The sequence below is a fragment of the Gigantopelta aegis genome, chromosome 9 (genome assembly GCF_016097555.1).
Source record: "Gigantopelta aegis isolate Gae_Host chromosome 9, Gae_host_genome, whole genome shotgun sequence".
Classification (NCBI taxonomy): domain Eukaryota; kingdom Metazoa; phylum Mollusca; class Gastropoda; order Neomphalida; family Peltospiridae; genus Gigantopelta; species Gigantopelta aegis.
In genome coordinates this window covers 21,120,257-21,148,214 of record NC_054707.1, presented here as the reverse complement: position 1 = coordinate 21,148,214, position 27,958 = coordinate 21,120,257, and the positions used below count along the sequence as shown (strand labels likewise).

General features: G+C 35.9%; 2 protein-coding genes across 2 annotated transcripts; both read right to left on the bottom strand.

Moving 5' to 3' along the window:
* Window positions 1-2,928: 2,928 nt before the first annotated feature.
* On the bottom strand, window positions 2,929-7,079 carry LOC121382219 (serine/threonine-protein phosphatase 6 regulatory ankyrin repeat subunit C-like). Its single transcript, XM_041511746.1, has one exon. It carries the CDS (start codon window positions 6,808-6,810, stop codon window positions 5,500-5,502), a length of 1,311 nt encoding a protein of 436 aa, XP_041367680.1. The 5' UTR covers window positions 6,811-7,079; the 3' UTR covers window positions 2,929-5,499.
* Window positions 7,080-10,908: 3,829 nt separating this feature from the next.
* LOC121381189 (26S proteasome non-ATPase regulatory subunit 11-like) lies at window positions 10,909-26,637 on the bottom strand. Its single transcript, XM_041510373.1, has 12 exons — window positions 26,529-26,637; window positions 24,157-24,258; window positions 22,574-22,698; window positions 21,960-22,031; window positions 20,755-20,812; window positions 20,240-20,351; window positions 18,961-19,043; window positions 18,101-18,245; window positions 15,999-16,122; window positions 15,130-15,255; window positions 12,348-12,435; window positions 10,909-11,870 (listed from the first exon to the last, which is right to left on the bottom strand). The coding sequence occupies exons 1-12, from the start codon at window positions 26,608-26,610 to the stop codon at window positions 11,728-11,730; spliced, it is 1,260 nt and encodes a 419-aa protein (XP_041366307.1). The 5' UTR covers window positions 26,611-26,637; the 3' UTR covers window positions 10,909-11,727.
* Window positions 26,638-27,958: the final 1,321 nt, after the last annotated feature.

The window sequence follows — 27,958 nt, the reverse complement described above, 5'->3', positions numbered from 1 at the left end:
GAAGAAGTCATAATTCTATGCGACATGCAACTTCCAAATGGTTATATAACGTGTTTGTCACATGGTGTGTTGGTTGGGTTATATCATACTAGTTACGTTAATACTTGCAATTTTATTACAACAGTTGCATACATGATGACACGGAATTTGGTAAGAGGATGTTTTAATGTTTTTACTTTTATTTATTTATTTATTTATTATTATTATTATTTATTTTTTGTTTATTTATTTTATTATGTGTACACGTGTGTGTGTGTGTGTGTGTGCGCGCGCGTGTTGTATTTCTTCATTTCTTTCTTTTTTAATTGTGTTTTTTTTATGCTATTCCATTATTCATCAAGTCAATAACAAAAATAATTAACATGTTTTTGTTCCTTTTAACGTGTATTTATATAATTAGAATGACAGTTTTCGATCCCAACATCCCTCCCCCACCCCCACACACATCCAACCCAGAGTGAATATTTATGGAACACTCCGTATGTTAAGTGGCTCGTTGCTAAAAAAATCATACATTTGATAACAAAAAAATTAAAAGTAATACATAAATCATGGGTTTCCTAAAACCCAAAAGCCATATTTAATAGAAATTAATTGCTTGCAACTTGTGGTGGGGGAGGGGCGGGGGCTTTTCAGTTATCACCATTTTCACAAGTGTACAGAGTACTCTTTGGTTCTACCGTCCCTCCTCAAAGTGTACACAAAAAAAAAAAACCTGAATGGTTTGACAAGAGATATTTTGATCAGCATTTTGTTTCACATTAAAAACATATGCTGACATTACTCACCACCCACTCCCCCAGTATTTGTACTCTTGTGAAAATGTTGATATTTGTGCACTGTCCCTTAAAAACAAAACAAACAGTTGTTTAAAAAGATCGTATTTTTTTCAAGTTGGCCAAAGATACATACACATTATCTACAGTCTGTTCACGTAACAGCACACTTTAGCTGACACTAAGTGAAACAAACGACGATTATATCATATACGTGTAAACTTATGTTTTTGAATGACACACTTAAATAAACAGCAAGAATGTATGTAAGTAAACAAACCCTGCATGAACTGACTTGGAACTTTGAACACGGTTTGAAAAAAACCCCTTAAAATGCTCTATGTTAGTCCAAATAAAAAATTACTTTAGTTAAAAAACGTAATTGAAAGAAAAGAAGAAGAAAAAAAAGGAAATTCGGCGCTTCTTTCTTCGTGTTCAGGTAGTACTAAACCAAATAACTTCCGGCTGGGTCAAAGTGCGAGGTGCAGCGAACTTTTGATAGAGAAGTGAACACCACAAGTCCTGTGATTGGTTATAAATGTGAGTGTGTTGGTTGTAAAAAATAATAGTTTCATCTGGGTAAAAAGAAATTGCAATTTTATTTCATCTAGTACCAATGTGTCAAGTAGCCTTGTGCTTGAAACATGTATGGGGTACCTGTGAAAAAAAGTACTCGAATTTTGTGCGAAACTAGGGTAGTCATAGACGCTACCCGTTATCTCAGAAACGAGCAGCTTGACCCCCATTTTTTTCTGATTCACTTTAAGTGTAAGGGGTGGTAGTATTTATATCCGTGGCGTTTATGTCGGTTGATACGTTGCAGGTAGGAGTTTTAGCCACATATGTTACTATTGTCGTCTATGGGATTTGATTTGGTAGTATACACCCTTCAATCAATTAATTAAATTAAAAATAAACAATGTTCCATACCAACATGTATTACGAGTGGCAGTGAAAACGTTCGTAGAACTAGATACCAAAGATTCATACACCACCAAATCTTCGAGTTTTTCTGAAACATTGTTCTTTTATACAACTGTCATATCAATAACACGACTCTTGGTTGTATATTTACGTATTACTGCATAACGGTAACCTACCATCATGAAACTTAGAATATGACCAGATTATAACAAAGAACCGTCATCAAGTTTCTCACTGAAGGAACATGATAATTCTATTGAAATACACAAGCTATGGTTCGTGATTATTAGCTGTCCCTTAATTTTCGTGGTACCAAGTTTGATGATGATGGAAGTCTGATGGCTGCATAATATGGTGACTGATGGACCAGCCAGAATTGTTCTATTTGGCTGGCATCAGTAGCTTTAGGTCAAGGATGATTATATTGAAAAGTAAATGTAGAAACATTTGGTCTGTCATAGGTTTTAGTACCTAGTTCTACAAACGTTTTGACTCCTCCTCGTAGTTTCAGTTTAGTTTGGAAACGAGTTACAATCGAAACTCAGTCAGGGCTTCAAGATTATGGTAGCCCCACTCCCATGGCTAGTAATATTCAATGTTGGGCTAGTAAATAACTACTATTGCCATGCCCGACGGCTAGTGAAATCTTTTTGGGTAAAATGTTGCAGTTAAGTCTATTTAAAAAAAACGATTATTCTGCCCCCACCCCAACCCCCAAATGTTAGTGTTTTTAAGCTCTATCTCCCTCTTTAGGTGACATATCTGATTATTACTATTATTTAGTACAATTGTATTAACTTAAAGTAAAGTTGGGCTAGTGAATTTGTAATCGTGGCTAGTGAATTTTATAAAAAAAAATCTAGAAGGCCTGTCAATCTATGCAAGGGTTAATAAATTATATGCACACAGTGCTGTCAATGGCGGATTTTAGAGACTTTGGACGGAGGTAATGGTCATATCTGTACTTCAAGAGCTGAGCAAGATATGAACAGTTTGTTTCCATTTTTGATAAAAAAAAAAAAGCTTTGAAGCGATACTAAAAATGTCTATACAACGAAAACAAAGTTTTAAAAACACCCAGTTTGATATATTTTGTATAAGACTTTAAAAAAACCCATCTAGCAAAAAGAAAGATAAATACGAAAGAACCCGTCCAAAGCCAACTAAATAACAACCAACTAGTACAACTTTCAGTCGTTGCATATCCATATCCAACAAACTGATTAAAGATGGTCACAGATTTTTAATTATAGCAATACATAACATGCACAATATTAACAATAACAATGGTTTCTGAGTTAGATGGCAAATGCTTGTTCTTCACCATTCAACCTAACATGCATTGGCGTAACTATATAAACATGCTTGAAACAAGAACAAAAACCAAAACAAAACAAAATCCAACATATAAAAACAAAGTGAAAAAGAATAATTATAATCATTTATATTATTACAGACATGTATGAATAGTTTACTTTCATTAATGCAAAACCAAGCAATAATAATCATCAGAACCTACAATAAGATACAATATTTTAGGAATGTAAAAAACAGAAGAAGCAAGATTAACTTACTGAAATGTTAGTAACTGGTTTCTTTTTCAGTTTCTACCAAATGGTAAAATTATAAACTTTTGAGTCTGTTTTTTTTTAATATTATTTTACGGAAGCTTACCCAAGAAGTTAAATCCAAATGAAGGAATTGTTTTTAGTTGTCTTCCAACAAACTTAAAGCAAGTCGCCACTTTTAAAACAAAAAAGCTCTCTTTTTTATTGTAATTTGAAAAAAGAAGAAGTTTAGGTTGTCAAAATGCAGCTTATTTTTATTTTATTTTAATCAGTTTTGACAGTTACATATTTTATAACAAGCAGCCTGTTTATTTGTTTTCATTCAGGATATATTTTACCAAAATTGGGAGAAGATATCAACAAGGAGGAAAATAGAATGCTCCTATATCATGTTTCATACATTTAAGAAAAATGAAAAGAAAAGAAAACAGAAATGAAAATTTTTTAAAAGAAAGGAAAGGAAAACATATGTCATTTAAAGGTACTGGTGTGTCTTTTGTCAGCTTAGAATAGTATAAACATATGTCATTTAAAGGTACTGGTGTGTCTTTTGTCAGCTTAGAATAGTATAAACAATTCATTCACCTAATAGTTTGGAAGTCTATAAAGACATAATTTTAGACATCAATAGATATTTTTGTATTTTGGTTTTGGTTTTGGTTTGGTTTCTTTCTTGTTTTGTTTGTTTTGTCAGTGAATTCAACATAGTGTTGAAAGCATGTTTCTTGTTTTACAGATAACAGCATTCTATACTATATAATTCATTGGAAAAATGCACGTGTTTACAATTCCCCTATGCAATAAGTAAATAAATACATAATAAATTAAAAACTTCAACTACATACTTGTTCTTACATTTTAAAACTAAAACATAAGGAAAACAATAATAAGAGAAAAGAAAACTGTACATTACATTTTTCTATGGAAAATGGATTTGTCTTGATGGAAACAACATTCTGGCAATGAATAAAGAGCTAGAATTGTGTTTTTGAGATAACTGTGTCATTTTCCCTTAATGATATATTATATGTTTGCTGTTTAAATTATCATATTATTTTTATGGTGTCGCATAGATACTTAATCGTCGAATATGGACAGAATGACAATGGGAAATTGATGGTACTAAAAACAAGACGTCCCTCTTAAAATCTATTACTATCTGTGATTGTCATCCCACTGTCAAATATTGACGTTGGTAGACAAGACATATGGATGGCCGGACGCATCGCCCTAATCACAAAGTTTTAGGAACACTTAGGGTCACAGAAAACATATTTAATAATTATAACAATCAAGTGACTATTCTCAAACATTATGGTAACACATTATTGAAACAGGGTGGCCACTGGTATGAACTCATACCGGGTAGTTTTGTTTATAACTGGTTTCTTCTTTCCCATCCGTCAAATACCATTACCACCCCAGGGGCTTTTATGTCAAGTAGGTAGCAAACAAAAGGTAGTTAAAAAATTTTTAGTATGGAAAATTTATTTCTTTGAACATCAAATCGAATGTTATATTGTTGATCTTTACTGAATGGTGTATTGAGAACTTACAAATCGGACATACATATAATCATTCAGATCAGGTGCTTCAAAAAATTATTAGTCCAACATAGTTCATGGCCTGTGCTCATAAAACTAAGTCTAGAATCAAGGTCTTAAGAATACCTTGTCCATACAAATAACAGTAGCTAAAATCTCGAGTCTTAAGAGTTTAATTAATGTTTTATATTCATGGACCCTGAACAATTTTTATTTGCGAAAGTTACACCTTCAGCGGTATTTGTTTAATTTTGTATCTAAGAAGAAAGAAGAGTTAGGCGTCAAGCAATATGTGTCCAGTATTGGTGACCACCCTGGTTCAAACTCACATCTCCCCCATCCATCACTGTAGGCCTAAGGTTTATCTGGGTAGCAACGATTTTTATAGACCATTTAAAATAATGGCATTTTTGATTTACATATTCTTGCTTGAATGGTTAATGTCTACAGTTATTTAATTTTGTAATTGTTGTTGTTATTATTTTTAACATGGCTATAATAAGCCATAAGCCAGTAAATATTAGTAACATCATGCTTTCTATTGTTTATTTTGATTCTAGCATGCTACCCAGGTGTAGTATAACATATGGGTATGTCACCTTTTAGGCCTACTGTAAAACGATTTCTGCACAGAGGGAACATGTATGTACCTTAAAACTGAACGTGAAAGTGTTTAGACTGTGGACCTTATCTGAAAGGCTTTGTCATTTCCACCGTGCTGGAGTCGTTCCGGCCACGAATGTGCTTAATGACCACGTAGTCTTTGAGGGCCCTGGGCATGGGCAGGAACTCCACCTTCTCCAACAGCCTGTGGCCCGCCATCTTTCTAATGCACTTCCGACATAGATGCTGCAACGACACGACGCTGTGCATCTGCACGCGGAGGCTGTGGATGTTGTCGTCGTGCTCAGACGGTCTGGATGGGACGTAGCCGGTGTACAGCGAATTCCTGGCACCGTAGTCGACGTAACCTAACGACGAGAGCAGACGACATTGTTCGAAGTGTCCCTTCTCTGCTGCTAGCTGAAAAATAGACTTGTAGATACCATTTGAAAAATATTTGGCCGGAACATCGAGATCACAGTTGTAGAAAATCATCAGCTTCACTACGTCTATCTTGTTACTCACGACAGCCTCGTACGCGGCGGTCTCGCCCTGGTGGTTGTAGATGTCGTGGCGGCTGCCGGCGCGCAACAGGAGCTCCACGACGGCGATGTAGTTGCGCTTGATGGCGATGTGGAGAGCGGTGTCTCCGGTTTTGAACTCTCGTCGGTTAAGATCACAGCTTGCTTCTATGAGTCGCGAGATGGCGTCCTTGTGGTTGTAGCAGACGGCCTCCATGAGCGGCGTCCTGCCCCAGTAGTTCTGGACGTCGATGGAACTCTTGGCGCAGATCAGGGTGTCGATGATGTCCACACAGCCGTTCCGCGCCGCGTAGTGCAGGGCCATGTCGGAGTTCCGGTCCGTGATGTTCAGGTCGGCGTTGTGCCGAAGCAGCCGCAGCACGGCGTCGGTCTTGTTGTTGCGCACCGCCTTCATCATCGGCGTCTTCGACGTGATGTCCTGGCTGTTGACGTTGACGCCGCGGCGTAACAGCACGTCCAGCATCTGGCAGTAGCCGTCGTCGGCGGCGTAGTGGCACGGCGAGTTGCCGAAGGTGTCCTTGGCATCGAGTTTGGCGCCGGCAGAAATGAGCAACAACAGACACCCCATTTTGTGGCGGAGAACGGAAAAATGGAGCGCGGTCCTTCGCAGGGTCGTGGTGGTCTGGTTAACGTCACATTTGGACTCTATCAGATACTGAAGCATGTACGTGTAACCCCTGTACGCTGCCAGGTGTAACGGGCATAAGTCAGAATGGTTCTTTTTTCTCACCTCGACAAATTTCGCACTCAGGTCGATCTTGTGTTGTGCTGCCAGTCGCTTCAGTAACTGCAGCTCGTTGTTCAACACAGCGTCGTAAAACTCGATCCCTGCCATTTGTGTACGTAGCAGCATTACAAGCGATCCCGATATCCGCCTGTCTACAGCATTCCATGCACCTACGTCCTTATTCCGCCGTCTGGTGCCCCGAACTTCATTTCAATGTTGTCAAAACTGTTACCTCGACAAAGAGAGAAAACATGGCGGCCATCATACCGTCTCTGTGGCGATCAATCCCATGTTTCTTGTCAATGACGCACCGTCCAAGAATAAAATAAATTATTATCAAGTTTTATGTAGATGTCTTGTTGTGGAAGCGAGGCTGGCGTGATTAACAAGCTTCACTGCAGAAACAGTTTCGATAACACGGCCAAACAAAATCAATACGTAGCCTACTCGCCATGGTGCGCCTTACATACTGCTCGCTAACAGAACGTGCCCTTCCCTTCTCTCTTCATATTTATATTCTGTCTAGCGCTGATTTTCTGTATATTTAATATGGGTTTTTTTCTTCCCTTTCTGTAAGGGTGGATTTAGGCGCGTGTGCAGGGGAGGGATTCCGGGGTCGAAACCCCTCCCTGCTGTAGCAAATTTTCTATTTTTATAAAGTAGTTCATGACTCGACCCTCCTAAAAACCTTTGTTGCCAGTTTAGACCCCCCACCCCTACTAAAATTCCTAAAGGCCTACACTTCACTTCTCTATATTTATCGTTTGTTTTGTTTAACGACACTTGAGCACATTGATGTGTTAATCATCGGCTATTGGGTGTAAAACATTTGGTAATTTTGACATAATTATAGTCTTAGAGAGGAAATCCGCTACATTTTTTCTTTAGTAGCAAGGGATATTTTGATATGCACAATCCCATAGACAGGATAGCACATACCACACCATACCACGGCCTTTGGTGTGCCAGTTGTGGTGCACTGTCGGGAGCAAGAAATAACACAATTGTCTCACTGACTGGGCAAATGTTCTTTTCTATCAAAACATTTTCTTGGGGAGTATGACCCCCTACCCCTGCTAAAATAGAAATGTATTGTTTAACAATGTAACCAGCTAGTTCGGTCAACTTGCACGTTAGTCTTAGAAAAAATCCTATCTTTCAGATATTTTGCTTTGTATTTGCTTGATAATAGTGTAAAAGTGTGTAAATATAAAAGTGTGCCCCCCCCCCCCCCCCCCCCCACACACACACACTTTTTGGCACCTTCTTACGCCCGTGTGTACGATCCAAGTAATGAATAATCCGTTATAATTAAAATCGTGAATATAACATTTGAACAAGTAATTTTGCAATGTATTATTTTCAAGTCACTGTGTAGGACTTTGTAGGTCTATTTAAAGGGGGGGGGGGGGGGGGGGGAGTGGATGCTGATAGCGCGTTTCCGTCATCGACCAGTAATAGTTTTTAACCGCAGTTATAAAACGACTGGCAGCAGATTATCCCATGTCACGTGACCAGTTTCGACTACTCTCATTTGACTATGATGGTACGATTTTTTGTTTTTTTGTGTCGTGGTAAACATTAACAAAATCTATATATTTATTTATGAAATAAAAGAGTTCAAAAATTATTTTTGGATGTGACAAATATAACATATATATTATTACAAGAATGAAGTAATAAAATCTGCATGTCAGACTGCCAAAAGGCTTTCTTATTTAATTTGAACATATCGAGTCTTCTTCTTGTCGACTTGCAGAATAAAAACAATAACAGAAAGAAAGAAATGATTTATTTAACGACGCACTCAACACATTTTATTTACGTTTATATGGCGTCAAACATATGGTTAAGAACCACACAGATAATGAGAGGAAACCCGCTGTCATAGGCTACTCTCTTCGATTAGCAGCAAGGGATCTTTTATATGCACCATCCCACAGACAGGGTAGTACATACCACGGCCTTTGATATACCAGTCGTGATGCACTGGCTAGAACGAGAAATAGCCCAATGGGCCCACCGACGGGGATCGATCCCAGACCGACCGCGCATCGAGCGAAAGCTGTACCACTGGGCTACGTCCCGCCCTAAAAAACAAACAAAAAAAACACCCATAAACAAAACAATAACAGATTAATGATGCTAGTTATCGGCTTTATCGTGTTCACAACGTATCGGCTTTATCATATTCAGAACGAATGGGGAATTCCAAACCGGAGGGAGGGTATTTTAACAACTCAATGGGTAGGTTTAAGGCCACCACACTCTCTCTCACTAACCCACTGTTCTGGATAGAGCCCAGATAGCCAAGGTGTGTGCCCAGGACAGCGAGATTTAACCTTCATTGGATATAATGAATGAATTAATATGAATGAATGTGGAATTCCACTTGGCAGTCGCTCAGCTTTCCCCTTCTTACCATTAACCTGTTATCCTCTACATACCAGCAGAGGCCCATTTCACTAAACATCCTAAGTTTACGTCTGCTACTAGCAGTTTAACGGTCGTGCGTTTACACGTGTTTGGCGTCTATTTCACGCAGAAAATTGCATCATTACAGAAGATGGGAGCATTTTAAAGACAAAAGTAAATGAAATATGTGTGTATCTAAGTATATTTATTGTACTATAATAGAAATAAGAATTGTGGTTTAGTCGTAGATTTACTTTTACGTGAAGAACTAGGTTTACGATGTTTTGTTAAAAATTGGGTCATGGTCAGTAGTTTCTTTTATTTTCAACTACAATACAAGCTTTGGGAGTCCATGGAGAATATCTTATTCCACCTTTACTGAAGTTAAAAGTTTTTTTTTGTTCAACGACAATACTAGAGAATAGTGATTTATTAATCATTGGCTACTGGATGTCAAAATTTGGTAATATCCGACATAGTCTTAGAGAGGAACCCACTACATTTTTCTATTAGTAGCAAAAGTAAAGTAAAGTTTGTTTTATTTAACGACGCCACTAGAGCACATTGATTTTTTATCTTATCATCGGCTATTGGACGTCAAACATATGGTCATTCTGACACTGTTTTTAGAGGAAACCCGCTGTCGCCACATAGGGTACTCTTTTTACGACAGGCAGCAAGGGATCTTTTATTTGCGCTTCCCACAGGCAGGATAGCACAAACCATGGCCTTTGTTGAACCAGTTATGGATCACTGGTCGGTGCAAGTGGTTTACACCTACCCATTGAGCCTTGCGGAGCACTCACTCAGGGTTTGGAGTCGGCATCTCGATTAAAAATCCCATGCCTCGACTGGGATCCGACTGGGGTCGATCCCAGACCATCAGGCAAGTGCTTTACCACTGGGCTACATCCTGCCGCCGACCGATACAAAAGAATCTACAGTGAATTTTACAACAATTTTTTTAGCTAGTATTATTTATTTTGATGTAGATTAGCTAGAAATTCCAATTCATATATAGTGTATAGAAAAACAGACAAGCAATGGGACACAGGCAGGCCTTTTCCCAGGATTTTTTTAAGGTGCTTCCATTTCCAGTATCAGTTTAATGCATATACTAGTATCTGTTCTCAAATCAAGCCAAAATAAGGGGTGGGTCAAAATCTTGGGGGGTGGGGTGGGGGGGTCACTATTTTTATAAACAAATGAAATACTATACAAATTAAACCCTGAGATGTGTATACTGCAGCTAATTTCTGGAGTTAAAAAAAGAAGTAATTCTCAGCCCACTTTAAAAATTTATTAACATGTACCATAAAAATGTATTAGAATTGTATAGCGATATCTGAAACTTACATAGCGATTGACAAGATGATACTGAACAAAAATGTTCCCTGCTGAATGACTAAGATTAACCGAAAAATCCAAGATGCATAATTATGGAAAGGATTTGTATTAAATGACGCACTCAACATATTTTAGACCACACAGATATTGAGAGAGGAAACCTGCTGTCGCCACTTCATGGGCTACTTTTTTCGATTAGCAGCAAGGGATCTTTTATATGCACCATCCCACAGACAGGGTAGTACATATCACAGCCTTTGATATACCAGTTGTAGTGCACTAGCTGGAACGAGAAATAGCCCAATGTGTCCACCGATGGGGATAGATCCCAGACCGATCGAGCGGGCACTTTACCACTGGGCTACGTCCCGCCTCAATGCATAATTAAACCCTATAAATATAGAACAACGTGCTGAGGTGTCGTCAAACATTCATTCATTAATTCATATATTCAACAAATAATACTGCACAATTTGCTTTATTTACCATAATAACACTTACAAAAGTGTACATCATACATCATTTGTATTAACATATATTATATGGTACAATTCCAATGCCTTAATCGTTACAATGACATTTCTTACACACCCGTAGATGAGAATAATGTGTGAAATGTCATATCGCACAGCAATATCTCACATGCTGGAGTCACTTTAAAGACCTCCGATTGGCTGTTCCGTGGTGATGACCTAGATGTCAAAGCTAGTCGGACCACTGAATTTTACACTACTGAAACTGAATTCTGTTTCATCATGTAAGTTAACAGTGCACTGTAAATATGTTTTAGTTGGAAAAGATGTTTCAATTTTTTTTTTTTTTTTTTTTTTTTTAGGATATGTAAGACACGGAATACTACATTCATGACACTTAAAATACCATTATTTTACGACACATTTAAAAATGTATCCAACTCACTTTCACTTGCTAGAAACTTCTTGATGCAACAACTCGTAAAATGAATGAGTGTTCCCTATAAACAACCCAACTATCAAAATTGCTGCAGCTAGACTCCAGACATTTGAATTTTTTTTTTTTTAATTCACTGCTCTATTCAGTGACAAATACTTTTATTAATAGGGTCACAAAAAGAAAAACATTATTTTATATATAAATGTTTTTACACTGCATGAAAATAAAAAATGTTAATTTGTAGAAAAACCAGTTTCAGTATGAATCATGACTTTCCACTGATGCCGATGAGGAAGTCACATAACAGTAAATATATTCTCTCCCGTTTGCTTATTCTCCATCCATTAAACATACCTCCACCGTACGACACTATGACAGTTTTTTAGCCTTGTTATACAAAGCGTCCACAACTTTGCCCATACTGTTAATCGTTGCAAGAGCACTTTCGTACGTTTTGTCAACTGGAGTTTCATCAAAAACAATTAATACTCCTGCTCCTTGATCCAGTATACCTGAAAAATAAAGATTTGTAGAGGTAAAGAGTTATTGTCCATGTTAAGGATGTAAAATTCATCATTTATAGAAAATATTCTTTGAAACAATAATGGTCGTCAGAAATGTTTCTGCCTAGAACAGTCCAAAAGGCAGGTTAAAATTTTGTTTATTAAGCTTGAAGAAGTATGTTAAAATAAAGACAAAACATGAAGTTTTTATCGTTTAATTTTTTTTTTTTTTTAAAGTGGATGGTTTAAGATGATGACTTTTCTGTTAATAAAAATTGAAAGGAATGCAAAATGATACAGCAAGTAATCAATCTTCAGATACAAGTAGTCCACTATACATACAGACCCCCCCCCCCCACCCCCACCCTCAACATTTGAAAACCACTAGTTAAGATGTTTACTCACAGCCACGTGCTAAATCTTTATAGTTTATAACAAGAGTTGCTTCCCATTAATTATTTTAATATAACTTGACAAAATGCTTACCATGAAATTTTTTATCCAAGATCATCTGTGACAATTTCTTTTCAACAGTTACTATTGGTAATTTTATAAGACTGGCTACGTGGTCAACCTGAAATGACAAAAACGTAATTCAGAAAGAAAGAAAGAAATGTTATTTAACGACGCACTCAACACATTTTTATTTACAGTTATATGTCGTCAGACATATGGTTAAGGACCACACAGATTTTGAAAGGAAACCCGCTGTCGCCACTACATGGGCTACTCTTCCGATTAGCAGCAAGGGATCTTTTATTTGCGCTTCCCACAGGCAGGATAGCACAAACCATGGCCTTTGTTGAACCAGTTATGGATCACTGGTCGGTGCAAGTGGTTTACACCTACCCATTGAGCCTTGCAGAGCACTCACTCAGGGTTTGGAGTCGGTATCTGGATTAAAAATCCCATGCCTCGACTGGGATCTGAACCCAGTACCTACCAGCCTGTAGACCGATGGCTTGCCACGACGCCACCGAGTACGTAATTCAGTTAATAACAACAAATCATCTAATGTCGATACATGAAGGCAGAATACGAAATAGGCAGTAAAAACATACAAGAATTCTGCAGAGTTAAAGGAACTACCCTATGTTTTCAGCCCTAGCAAGATATCTGTTTGTTCCACCGGCGTCGTGGTTAAGCAATCGGACATAAGGCTGGTAGACACAGGGTTCGCAGCCCGATACCGGCTCCTACCCAGAGCTTGTTTAACTGATGAAGGATTATGGTCGGTAAATCTACGCCTTCGGGTAGATAGTCAATCCATTAGCAAGTCTAAAAAAAGCTTTAACTGAATGAACCGGCCTCGGTGGCGCAATGGTTGAGCCATCGGACTGCAGGCTGGTAGGTACCGGCTCCAACCCAGAGCGAGTTCTTAAGGGATCAATGGGTAGGTTTAAGACTACTACACCTTGTTCTCTCTCACTAACCAATCCACTGCCCTGGATAGACAGCCCAGATAGCTGAGGTGTGTGCCCACGACAGCGTGCTTGAACCGTAATTGGATATAAGCACGAAAATAAGTTGAAATGAATAAATATTTGTTCCCGACAAAATAAACACATCCTGCTTTTTCCTATTTTTAAAAACACTATCTTACCATAACATGTTTTAAATATAAAGTATTATACACATGAATACATTTGGAATAATCTTCGATAGAATTATTTCAAATTTAGTTTTGCTGTTGGAAGAATAAATTTGTACGTATGAAATTATTTTAGACTAAAATTGATAATGAAATATGTATACTATACAATGTCTAGAAATTCATCTGTTATAAAAATATTCATATGCTCATCAAAAACATGCACATAAAATTTAATTTTAATAGCGTAAAAATATTTTATTTGCCAAAAACTTTCTAAAATGACTATGAACTCAGGACAGTTCCATTAAACAATTTTTTTTGACTAAAATGCCAAAATGTAATTGGCAAATACATATTTAGATTGACGAAAGAAACTGAAGATTGGCAAAATTTTTTGGCGAACAAAAATACCAACCCATGGCTAGCCTGCATTAAGATGAACTATCATAGTTAATCATAATTGGAACCATAAACCAAGTCAGGGTTCAAAATAGCGGCCTGTGAAAAGCGAAATGCAGTACATTTTTCAGACCTAGCAGGTGAAATAATTATCCTGCTAAAACCACCAAAAAATCACAGATAATTTTTTGTATGTACAATTATCTGTTCTGCTATTTAGATCACGATTCTATTATATTTTAAATCCATAATGCTCTAAAATTAATATTGCACACACTATCCCAAAGTTGAAAACCTCCCTTCACCTCTTTCTATGACTGTCTTCTTTTCAGCAGGCCATATGTTTTGTTAGCAGGACACAGAGCTTCTAGACATTTTATAAAATCCACTAGCCATAGGATCAGTGATTTAAAAAATCTACTAGCCATGATTAAAAATTCACTAGCCCTACTTTACTTTTAGTTAATACAATTTTTCTAAATAATAGTAATAATATTAAAGGGAGAGATAGAGCTTAGAAACATTAACACTGGGAGGTTGGGCCGGATATTTATATTTATATATTAACTGCAACATTTGACTTTTTTTTTTCACCAGCCGTTGGACATGGTAATAGTAGTTATTTACTAGCCCAACATTGAATATCACTAGCCATGGGAGTGGGGCTACCATAATCTAGAAGCCCTGCAGGACATATTTCTTTTGACCTAGGCCATTTTTTGCATTCTATTTCGAGCCCTGCAACTTTCAGTGAACTACGACTTATAGTATATAACGCAAACACTAAACCATGGAAGAAGTTTGTTTTGTTTAACAATACCACTAGAGCACATTGATTTATTAATCATTGGCTATTGGAGATCGAACATTTGTTAATTGTACATATTATCTTAGAGAGGAAACCCGCTACATTTTCCCCTTAGTAGCAAGGGATCTTTTATTTGCACCATCCCACAGACAGGATAATACATACTTCTGCATTTGATATACCAGTCGTGGTGCACTGGCTGGAGCGAGATATAGCCCAAAGAGCCCACTAACGGGGATCGATCTCGAACCAACTGCACATCAAGCGAGCACTTTCCCACTGGGCTACGTCCCACCCCCACACTAAACCATGGAGTCAAAAACACTAAAGAAATATCTGTATTTTGCTTTTTTTTTTAAACTGTCATTTGCAATACAAAAACACTTTTTCATAAGATACATTTTCAAATTCAGGATCAGTCTGCAATCTACAATGGACACATGACAATGTGTAATTTTATCTCTCACCTGAACTCTGGAGAACGGCTCGATTATTCGACACAGATTCTGTTCCAACAAGTTGTCATACAGAGTCTTCAGATGGGTACATACGATTGGGTCATCTTCCAGTTGTGCCTTGTACGTTGTTAGGGTCTGAAAGTGTTGTAACAAATGTCAACTAGAACTAATAGTAATAAGTCAATATGGAAGTAACAATATTCCAAGAGCTCTTCAGAACATACTGGTCATTAGGGCGATTTCTTGGCTAAATATGATATTGTGCTACTTGTACATCAATGAAAACACTGACTACAAACTTTGTTTGCATTGTTTAACAACATCACTAGAGCTATTATTTAATTAATCATCGGCTATTGGATGTCAAATATCTGGTAATTCTGACACAGTCTTCAGGAGAAACCCGCTTAGTATATTTTTTCATTAGCAGCAAGGGATCTTTTATGCACACTTTCTCACAGACAGAACAGTACATAAAACAGCATTTGATATAGAAGTCATGGGAAAATGCCAATGACATATATGCTTGTTCTTGGTATACTTTCAAAATTAGCTTTCACTGAAGATGTAGCATTCTTTTTTCCTATTAGTTAGCAGTCAGTCGTTATTTTTATGGACAGAACCCATGCTTATAAAACTTCAGTGTCTAAACTCAAATGTTTAACAACATCACACGTACAGTTTGTATGGCACTGTGATGGTGATAAAATCTCAAGACCTTACTGAAGTCTTGATTCTAGATTCTGCAAATGTTATAAGCAAGGAGCAAGGACAGGTTTAGACACATCTTGGCCCTTGGTGTACCAGTCACAAACCCAACAAATCTATGGAGGTGGGATAAACACAAATACCAAAGTAAACAGGTTTTAGTGGCCTACCTTTTGGAAGTCGGCTAACGATCTCTTGTGACTGGCAGTTGCAATACTCTTCATCGCCTCTACCTCTGGGCCAGCATACTTCAGGGCCAGTTTGCCACTCACTATAGAATGCACTTCATCTGACCTGCAAAAAACAATATAAACAACAAACTTAAGATTTGTCAATGGCTGCATAATGGAGTCAGAACAAGTTATGGGCTGTTGTATGATTCCCTTTTTCTCACACACCTATGTAAGAGCTGACCCATTGTAAATATGTCGGAGATCACTTTTCAGACTGGCTGCTCCATAGTGAGGATGACCAAAATAGAATGTTTTGTGACATGTGAGTTGACCTGAAACTGATAACTTTGTTATGCATAGGTTAACTTCCGCGTGAGTGCTGTAAATACGTTTAAATCAGGGCTATCTCTGGGTGATCAGAAAATTTTGCCAAATTATTTCAAAAATACAAAATCTAAACTAATTTTGAACAAATTATAACATAATTATTTTTCGCCAAATTAAAATAAAATTCGCCAATCTATCTTAAAATTCGCAACTGGCGAATTTTGCGAGTGGCAGAGCTAGCCCTGTGTTTTAATTGGAAAAGATATTTAAATTTATTTTAAACCTGGTTTAAGAAACAGAATACTACATTTTTGTTTATTAGATACCATTAATCTTAAACAATCTAATTAAAATTAGCTCCACTATTACATGTGGATCTAAAGACAGCCAGTTGGAGCTCATGTATACCAATCAAAACCTTACTTGCAGAATCCTGCCAGTGATTTAAAACTAACAACCACTGCGTAGTCCCCAATGTCCAAGTAACATTTCGTCTGTAAATAATAATTTAAATATTGACCAATCACACTTCGCCTTTTATAACGTTATTTGGGAGCATACAAATTCTAAAAATATCGGGAGAGTCTATTTTAGTTGCCGCACTACAGCGAACCATACCAATACGTACGGGGTGGGTTATCAGTCTTCAATTTTACATTAAAAATTGTTTATTTATTTATAAAATAAAAAAAAAACTAAATCAGTCTTCAGTTTTACATTACAAATTATTTATTTTATAAAATAAAACATGTTTTAAGGCATTCGTAATTCACACGAAACATGTCGTATACCCTCAGGATAATTCGGAATGTTTTCAAATTATTTTTAAATCACTGGCAGGATTCTGCAAGTAAGGTTTTGATTGGTGGACATGAGCTCCATCTGGCTGTCTTTAGATCCACATGTAATAGTGGAGCTAATTTTAATTAGACTGATCTTACAACTAGTTGTTTAAAAAGTGTCCAACTTGCTTTGGCTCATAATATATACTTTTTTCTAGAGAAATTGTTAGAAGATAAATGGCATCAATTGTTCTTTAATGAAGTCTCTATGTATCATCTATTTGTATTCTGATACCCATGTTATTGTTATTTATACCAAATTTATATAGTATACAAATATAAAATCAACATAGCTGTTCGCGAAATTACCACCAGTGATGTGTGTGTGTGTGTGTGTGTTGGTGGTGGTGGGTTACATTAGAACATTATAATTGTATGCTTGTGAGTTTATTAGAATTTTTCAAAGAATACATATAAAGACCTACTCTAAATCAGGAAATTAATTTTTAAAAACACCAAAAGAAATTAACTCTGGAAAGATCAAGCAAACAGTCCACAACTTTACAATGTTAATTCCACTACTTGCAATTTTTCCAGTTTGTAATAAGCGAAAGAAATTACTATCAACTACTAAACCATGGATAGCTTCTGCTGGTTTGAATGTCAAAACAAATGCCAACTTCCTTTTATTCAATAAAACTTAAATAAATTTACCGAAAACAACTCAGCATTTCTTGGTTGCAGTGTGATCTTTTAAATTTGTATTTACTAGAGACATTAATACAAAATACACATTTTAGTGTGTACCTGTCCCAACACAGAAATATCAAGACAAACTATTTTCCTGATGTAAGTACTACTTACTAATTTTATTTCTGAAATGTTTGTCAAAATACTCCACTGATCACTAATTTTATTTCTGAAATGTTTGTCAAAATACTCCACTGATCGATGTAACACAGAATAGGGCGTCTTATAAAAAAACCTCACATGTTGAGCATAATCTTGCTCATAAGCATGTACTTGAGAGCAATGACAGCTTTAGGGCTGTCGATCGAGTCGTAGCCTTCAAATGCTTCATAGAAATATGAGTAAGCTGTTTTAAAATCACGCTCATCCGCTGCATGCAAAATACCTGAAACACAAAAATTTATATATGCAAGAGAACTGGTCACCAATGACTGAAAAACAATCAACAAAAAACAAATTATATCAAAAGTAAAGAGAACCTTCAGGCCTCTACATTTAAAAAACAACTCCTTATTCCAGGCAGAATTTTTATTATAAAAAGTAAAGTGCTTCCACACTTTAAAAAACCAGCATCTAGCAATGCACATAAAAGCAAAATAATGAAAGGCGAGTGCAGAACCACTCACCACTTTTACCTCTTTTGGAGAGTGTGAGGCAGGCAGGAACAACTACTAATCACTCGTGGACAAGTTTGACTATTTTGTCAATACATGGTGCTATACCGGCCGTGGTGTCGTGGTTAAGCCATCGGACATGAAGATCGGCAGATACTGTGTTCGCAGCCCGGTATCGGCTCCCACCCAGAGCGAGTTTTAACGACTCAGTGGGTAGGTGTAAGACCACTACACTCTCTTCTCTCTCACTAACCACCAACCCACTGTCCTGGATAGACAGCCCAGATAGCTGAGGTGTGTGCCCAGGACAGCGTGCTTGAACTTTAATTGGATACAAGTACAAAAATATGTTGAAATGAAATATATTTTTACACCTTCATATATAGATGTATTCAAGCATACAACAAATAATTATTTGTTATAATAAATTTATGCTAGATCTTAGATAAAAAATTTTTTTTTTAATTTGTACATATAATAACATACCTGACTGTAGATCGAGAGCTGCCTGTAGTTTTGGAGGACAGTAGATGCCATTGGCTGTGGTTCTACCAGATGTTAAAGCTGCCCTGTTTAAATAAAATACAAATAACAACATGCATATATTTTTTATGTTCAGCATTATAGTTTCTACATAAATACATACAGAGTAGAAAAATGCAAAATATTTACAATACAATAAAGAAAATACTATAATGTACAAAACATTGCTCTTTATATGATTATTTTTGCCTGTGGATTTGGTTCAAACTGATCCATACTAAATCTAATAACTAACTGTATACAAGCGAATGCATCAAAATGAGACTTAGTTTTTTCTTATTATATAATTATAAAATATGTCTAAAACAGCTTGAACCATGAGGTATTCTGTAACATCAAACAATCAATTGGTGACTGGGGGAGGGGGGTTACAAAATCCATTATCTGAGCCAAAGACTAACATAGACAGAAGAAAATGACAATGAAAATTTTGCAGTGTTTTTGAATTCGGGTGGGGTGGCCGTACAAATTAGTCCGATTTTTAAAAAACACATAGAATTAAAAAAAAAATTCTCTAGCAAAATATTTTCCTTTTTTTTTTTTCATGACTTCATTCGTAAGCAGGAGCAAGAGTAATCTCCCTTATATCTGCATTTCTCAATGTATACAACTCGGCAATAGATATTTGCCAAACTCCACATAGAATTAAGCCATGGCTAAGATATATTTAAACAGCCATTCTTTTACTTTAGATTATCATGTACCCATATTTTTTTTTATTTTATTATTATTTTTTTAAAATAAAGTTTATTAACCCCAGCAACAAATTTGGTAGTGTCACATATATACAAGTTGACAAAACGTAAGAGATGGGAAATATAAATGTATTTTTTTCAAATGACTGGAAAACCTATATATGCTTGACTTTGAACTGGTGTTATTATAATGGCTCCTCATATTATCTCGACTCATAAGACAGGGATTTAGATCTCACCAATTTTTCAGCACAAGAGGTTTATATTATCTATTTTGTGTCCAGCGAGTCTTTTTTTTTATTTTTTTTTTTATAGAGAATGATGTTATTAACAGCTGCTGAAGGGTTGTGGATTTTCGGAAATTCATTTCAAGTTATTTTAATCTAATTAAAACGATAATATTTCATAGATTTCAGGTGAAATATTTTGTATGTCTGTACTTGAATATGATTGTTTTGGACATGTTTATTGTCTTGACACTGGAGTAATCTGAAGCCCTGTACGAATGCCAAACGGCGTTACTGCACCTGGCTTTAGGCAGATTGCTGAGTGCGTGATAGACTTTGCTCTCCAGCAGCTGAACTTCGACCAGCAGTGCCTTGTCATCTAACTTCTTCAGCTCCTTCAATAAGGTGGATGCTGAAAAAAACATGTCATATTGTAAACACCAGATATCAAAATGAAAGTACAAAATAAAACATTATATGTACCCTTGTGAAATTATTCAAAATGATTTTAAAATCCACTAGTTATGGGATCACTGATTTAAAGAATTCACTAGCCCTACTTTACTTTAAGTTAATACAATTTTACTAAATAGTAGTAATAATCAAATATGTCATCTATAGAGGGAGATAGAGCTTGAAAACACAAACATTTGGGGGTTGGGGTGATGGCAGGATATTCATATTTACAAAATAGACTTGACTGCAACATTTGACAAAGAAAGATTCACTAGCCATCGGGCATGGCAATGGTAGTTGTTTACTAGCCCAACATTGAATAGCACTAGCCATGGGAGTTCATTTTAAAATTGTTTTACCTATTAGGAGAGCTTCTTGATAATTCTTTGTATCAAAATAAACTGCAATAAGTCGTGCCTGTAAAAAACAATAACATAATAATCAGTGTTTAGAAAAATGATATAACATGAAATAATAAGGACCCCAATTCAATAATGAAAAAGATATCAAACTGAATTCTTTTACTCTGAAGTATTCTAGCCGCAACAAAACCATTGTATGGTATATGTAATCTTAGAACCTGTATAGGCCCAATACATTTTGGATTTCCATAACTCCTATAAGCAGGGTTTCTGCCAGAGGGTAAAACTGGTATGGCACCATAACCAATTTGTTTTTTTCCAGAAAAAAAAAGTTAACCTTTTGACAGAATTAATTACTCTTATTATTACTGTATGATTTTCTTAATCCTAACCCTAAACTTAAGCCATTTATTTTCTGAGGAAGGCCCCTTGACCATGGTTGCATTCAATTCCATAGTGCCATACCCAAACATTTCTTTCTGACAGAAACACTGATAAGTGTTATTTTAAGTGAGTCAGCTGGGTTATAGTAAGATTTTCTTTTTTCTTTTATAATTGATGAGGAAGGTAGCTCAGTAGTATAATGATCACCTAAAGTGCAGTGGATTGTAAGATCAATTTATTTGCTTTCTTCCTAATCAAAATAAAAACTTTGTTTTGTCTTAACTACAATACATTGATTAATTCATCATCGGCTATTGGAAGTCAAACATTTGGTAATTCTGAAGAGCTCATCCTGTCCAAATTAGCCAATTACTAATTTTTATACAAAACGGCTACAACATGTAGTCTTTAGCAAATAAAATATTCTTTAAATTAACATATTTTAATAATTTTCAAAGAAATACTCTGTATATATGTGCAAGTTGGCCAACTCAAGACCTGCTACAATTTTCCCATTAGCAGCAAGGGATCTTTTACAAGCACTTTTTCAAAGGAAGTGCAAAGTGTATATATAAAAAGATTCCTTGCTGCTATTCTGTCCGAGCAGCCTGTGTGGCAGCAGTGGATTTCTCATCTTACTATCTAGACCATGTGTTGAAATAACTGCATGATAGGGTGTCAATAAAACATCCATTACTTTCCATTTCAGCATTTAATTTCACTGTAGACAAGTTCTGTTTTAACATCAGCCCATCCATACCCCAAAACAAACCGATTAATAGAATATTAGCCAACAGAAAAATATGTGTGTGTCATACCTCTAAAGCTTGACGTAAGAAAGTTCTCTTTTCGTCTTTAGCCCAATCAATGCATTCCTTACAAAGTTCAACCTGTAAACACATGAATGGGACATAAAAACAGCAACATTAAACCATTATAATTACAAACTTTCTGATGTTATTTGATTTACTGTATTCTGATCGGACGTTACTAAAAACCGGAATGTTATCCTTCAATAAACCTAAAAGTAATAATGTTATATGGTCAAATGGGATGGCATTACATAAAACAGGTCATAGAAAGATGTTAAAAACTGATTTATGTGTATTCTTAACTACATAATCTGTGTTGTTTGTAAGCATAAGAATTGTTTGTCATTTTGGGGGGATAAATTTATTGATGGATAACAAACACAAATTTAATATAAAATCACTTGCCTATGCTACGATGTAATGCAATTTTATATATTACCAATATCATGTCTTCATTCAAAGAGAGACAAAAATGTGTTTAAGTTAAATTACTGCAGTTCAAAATGAAAATTTAATCCTAACTATGACTACCAAAGGGTAAAATGTTCTGCTACCAATATTGCATTTCATGATACCAGGACAAGAGAGTTTAAATTGCAGTACAGTATATTAAATCTCACCTCTTTACCAGTGCCTGCTTCCATGTCAAGGAACAAATCAACGAGAGCTCGGACCAACTTGGCCGCTTTGGCCTTGCTCACTAAGCTCAGAAAGGGACGTGTGAATCTGATAAGACCAGCCAGTTCTGAAAATCGAAACACAAATACGGGTTAATAATAATTGTTTAATAATACAAAAGTTGCACCATCCATACAGGCATTCAGGGAAACAGGAAGAAGTCTATTTTAAGACTTGGAAATTTCTGATTTCTGATACGGTTCAAGAGCAACTTTTGCTTTCCATCTTAAAGTATTATGTACAGCTCAGGCCCTAATCTAGATTTGAAAAAGTAGAAGTGACTTCTCCCTTCCCAGAAGAAAGTGGAGAAGTGTGATAAAAAAATAGGTGAAGTTAACAGTTATTTCGTAATGTTTTGTCATGTTTTGCATTCATAAGGAAAAGCTCTAAATTAGACACTCAGCTCGAATCGTAATATCGCGTTATCAAATACTAATTCCTGTAATAAAATGTAAGCAAAACAATTAAAAATGTTCATTAAAACACGATAATATTAAATAAATGTTAATTAATGTCATTGTGAAGTTAAAATAATTTGACGAAATAATTTTTTGCAATTATTGCTATTTTGTTAGGAAATAACTGGGTTTTTACAATTTTTGAAGTTTAATAGATAATTTGGCGAAATTTTCTGCTTTTCCAGAGCTAGACCTGTTCTGGAATTACTAAAATGAATTTGGCCAAGAACTACACACTGCTTAACTGGTCACTGTAAACGGCGAGACATGCGTTGATGTACAGACAGTCTGGTGCCAAAGTAAAACCACGGACCGACAAGGTGTATGTTAGCTGTGGCACTACACAAATTGGAGGTCTTGACATCTGTTGTGTGAGTTTGTTTTTGAAATCAGATTAGGTTCAGAATCTGGGTCCATATTTTCGAAGCTATCTTAGCCTACAAAATCGTCACTATGGCATGCGCTGTAGTGACGTCACAACCTACGGCGGTTTTACGATTTCATAGCGCTAAGATTAGGTTCAGAATCTTAATATTATGGCAACTTCTGACTTATCTCTACTGCTAATAACTTGTTGACTTGGGCCGACTTTCAGCAAAAAAAAACCCTCCATTTCGCCCGCTATGCTATAAAATTTATATCAACACCTGTATTCTAGAAATGCTTCTCAATCTAGCATTCGTTTCAAGATTAAAATTTCAGAAGCAAAGATTCAGTAGGGACGTGAAGGCCACTGCACTTACTTATATCTCACTAACTGGTCATTAACCTGGTCTGGACAGACAGTACACAGGATTAGCTCTGGCACTCGGCAAATTCGTCAATTGCTAATTTTGAAAGCAGTTGGCGAATTTTATTTTAGTTTGGCGAAATAATTTCATGTAATAATTTAATTTTTTTTAGAAAATAACTGACAATGTCTGCAATTTTTGAAGTTTAATAGACAATTTGGTGAACTGTTTTGCTCACCCAGTGCTAGCCCTGATACAGATAGCTGAAAACACTGTGCTTGAACCTTACTTGATGCAAACACAATAATAATAATAAATAACAGTGAGCGAGTCTACCTGTAGCCATATTGGTTTTTGCCAACAAGGACCCCAACTCGAGTACAGCCTGTTCCTTTGTCTTGAGCCATTCTTCTTCATTTCCTCCAGAATCTCTCTTCACTGAAATCAAAAATATAAAACTTGTAATTAACATTATTAAAGGCCCAGACCTTAGTTTTAACCCGTAAATAATTGACACTAAGTTTAGTTAATTTACAAACCTGTAAGTGTAACTCATTTGGTTAAAGTTACAATAGAGTGAAAGATGAGTGTGATGTTAAAATGGGAAATATCCTTAAAAATAGACAACTTGAATCAATAAACCGCTACTGCTCAGGTGCATGTGCATTTTTAAAGAATCTATATAAAAAAATGAATTTTTTCTGTATTAGAAACACCAAGATCACCAGAAAATGGATAATCTAAAGAATAAAATATAAGTAATGTTTGATTTCAGTGATCACAAATGGCTCTAATAGTGAAAAATATGCTGTAGTGTTTAAAAACTAGGATCTGTGCTTTTAATATATACATTCAGACCGTGCCATGAAACAAAAATTGATGGGAATTATTAAATGCTACAGTAATTCTAACTTAGATTATGGGGACGGAGCCATTTAAGATACACATGTATGTATCACCAAACTGAAACCATATAAATTTGCATGCTCAGCAAGGTTGTAGAAATGGAATACACTTAACTAGCCTGCTAAACCAAAACCAACTAAAATTTACTAGTCTATAGAACAATATATTATTAACAATATTATAATATACAGTGTCTTCACTTCAAATGATATAGATATATTGACAAAACATTAAGAACACTTCTTGGCAAGATATCTTTTCTTCTTCTTCAGCGTTCGATTGGTTGTATTATATCCTTTGTCCCATAAGAGTTGCAAAAAGGGCTGTCAGACATAGTGGCAAACGAAATCAAAACCTGCACCTTGATTGACAAATCAATAACAGTTTCAACCTTCTGGTCAAAAGAATTTTGTTCGCATTTTTTTTCATACAAATTCAAGCGACATCTTGCAGGTATTTAACAGAACAATCTACTCAAAATATATACTTTCAACGAAAACAAGCCTTTTCTAGGAAGTATTGACCTTTGACCGGCTCTCTTTCCAGAGTGTTGCACTTGCACAATGCAGTACATTGTACAGTTGTGTATTTCATCATCATTCTCAATTGTTAGTTTGAATGGTTTGGAATTAAGATGTGGCTGATGCGGAGTCACGGATTAGATGAAAAAAACCCACCACACACAAATAAAAAACAACAACAAAAAATACAGAACTTCTGTCGGATTGGTAAATGCATTTTTTATTTCATCAGTTAGAATTTTTACTCGCATCTGGCGAGTACTTTCTGCAATTTTACATGTATGAATAAAACGATGTAATATTTTTTATTGTGTTTTAATGCTGTCACAGTCTATTCTAATAACAAATGAATAAAATGTATACTGTATATACATCACAAAAGTATTGTACCTGCAGACCATAATCCAGAATTTAAAAAGTAGGAGAAATGACTTCTCCATTCTCAGAAGGGGAGCAGTTTGATAAAAATAGGCGAAGTGAACATATATCGGTACATTTCTTAACATTTCGTCAGTTTCCTTGTTCAATCTAAAAAAATCTGAATTTTACACTCAGTTTTAATCGTAATATTTCGATATAAAATAACACCTATGGTAACAAAATTTAAACAAAAAACAGCTGTAGGTTTCATTAAAAAGGCTAGCTTTGGGAGATGACAAATGTTTGTTAAATTATCTACAAAATGCAAAACCTTTAGCTATTTTCCAACAAAAAGTCAATTATTACAATTATTTCTCCTGCCAAATTAAAATTGGCAAGATTTTTTAGGTTTATTATTTTTTATATGGCCTTAGACGATGTTATAATTACATGTAAATTAACTTTAACCATAAGACATTTATAAAACAAAATTAAATGTGTTGAAGGGCCCAGGGGAACAAGGAAGTTTTGTCAAGTTTTTAGACCCACATGAATGACCATATTTCTTAGTTTTTATGGATAGCTTAACTGACAAAGATATAATTATTATTAATGCATAAAATTTGTTAGTCCAGAAGACATTAAAGCGATACGTCATAGAAAACAAAAATCAAAAATATTTTCTTTTAAAATTTAACTAGTAAATTACAAGCCTCAAATGCAACACCTCATACACAACGAAACACCAATAATAGTCTGAAAACAAACTGTTGATATCGAGACTAATGACAAAGCAATTTTGCACTTGGTCGATTTTATATTAGAATCAGACTAGATTACTACCTACTTTTTATGAATTAGCAGATTCCTTATATTTAAAATATAAAAACACTTTGTTACAGCTATAATAAAATATAGTACCTATATTTGATAAAATATCTATAGCACCCGATTTGTTCGTCGTTTGCAACGCAAGAGCTCTTTCCAATTCTACAGCAGCCATTTCTCTTCTTCTTTTTTTAATTTCGGCAATGTCACTTCCTTTAAAAAGCACCGATGCTTTACACTAGCAAACAGCTGACTGCCAGTTTTTAAAGTATGACTAACCTATGTATAAAATGCACTTTGACTTATCACAAATACCAGAAAAACAAGAGTCACATTGGATTTGCCAAAGCTGCTAATTTATGCAAAACATTTTTAAAGCAATGTTTGTAAGAAAGTTAAAGGAGATGTTCTGAATTTGCAGCCAATATATTTCACATTTTACTTTGTACATGTACACACACACACACACACACACACACACACACACACACACACACACACACACACACAAATACCACAAAGACACACGTACATACGCACGCACACACACACACACACAGGCAGATACACACACATACAGGCACGCACGAACGAACGCACATACACATACACATACACATACATATACACACTTATTTCAATTCATTCTACATCTTTAAATCATTATATATAATTATGTCAATTCTCCCCCTCTCTCCTTCTTCTTCTCTCTGTCTCACACTGTGCTTACGTGTGTAGAGACGAGAGAGAGAGAGAGAGAGAGAGAGAGAGAGAGAGAGAGAGAGAGAGAGAGAGAGAGAGATTAGATAAAGAGAGAGAGAGAGAAGGAGAGAGAGAGAGAGAAGGAGAGATAGAAGGGGAGAGAGAGAGAGAAAGAGAGATAGATAGAGAGGGGAGAGAGGGAGAGAGAGAGGGGGAGAGAGAGAGCTAGATAGAAAGGGGGAGAGAGAGTGAGAGAGATAGAGAGCGAGAGAGCGAGAGAGAGGGGGAGAGAGAGGGAGAGGGAGAGAGAGAGGGAGAGAGAGAGAGAGAGAGAGAGAGAGAGAGAGAGAGAGAGAGAGAGAGAGAGAGAGAGAGAGAGAGAGAGAGAGAGAGAGAGAGAGAGAGAGAGAGAGAGAGAGAGAGAGAGAGAACAGAGACAGATAAATTAATATTTTAAGAAGGTATAAATTGAATAACACAAAAGTCAAGCCGACTATCGGGGAAGATATTTCAGTAATAACAATAATAGTAATTGATAATTATGTATTTAAATTCAGTTTTACTCGACTAATGTTGAGTTATTCACTGGCTTCTGGGCGTTATATTTGGCTATTCCCCCACAGCCTCTCCCACCCTCTTCCCACTTTCACATACACTTAGTGGGCTCGTTGTCCGTCCGTCCGCCAGTCCGTCCACCACCCTCCACACATACACGTCTGTTCATTCATTCATTCATTCATTTATCCATCCATCCATCCATCCATCCACCCATTCATTCCTTCATGACGTTTGCATAAACGTTCAATCTTCCTATTTCCCCA

What these genes read in the sequence shown, in the direction of transcription:
- LOC121382219 (XM_041511746.1), bottom strand. Translation starts at nt 6,810, where the DNA reads ATGCTGCTACGTACACAAATGGCAGGGATCGAGTTTTACGACGCTGTG.
- LOC121381189 (XM_041510373.1), bottom strand. Translation starts at nt 26,610, where the DNA reads ATGGCTGCTGTAGAATTGGAAAGAGCTCTTGCGTTGCAAACGACGAAC. An exon ending in TCAAGAAGCTCTCCTAATAG is followed by an intron (nt 20,352 to 20,754) that starts GTAAAACAATTT and finishes TGTTTTTTTCAG; the next exon opens with CATCCACCTTATTGAAGGAG. An exon ending in CTTGGATAAAAAATTTCATG is followed by an intron (nt 11,871 to 12,347) that starts GTAAGCATTTTG and finishes TTTATTTTTCAG; the next exon opens with GTATACTGGATCAAGGAGCA.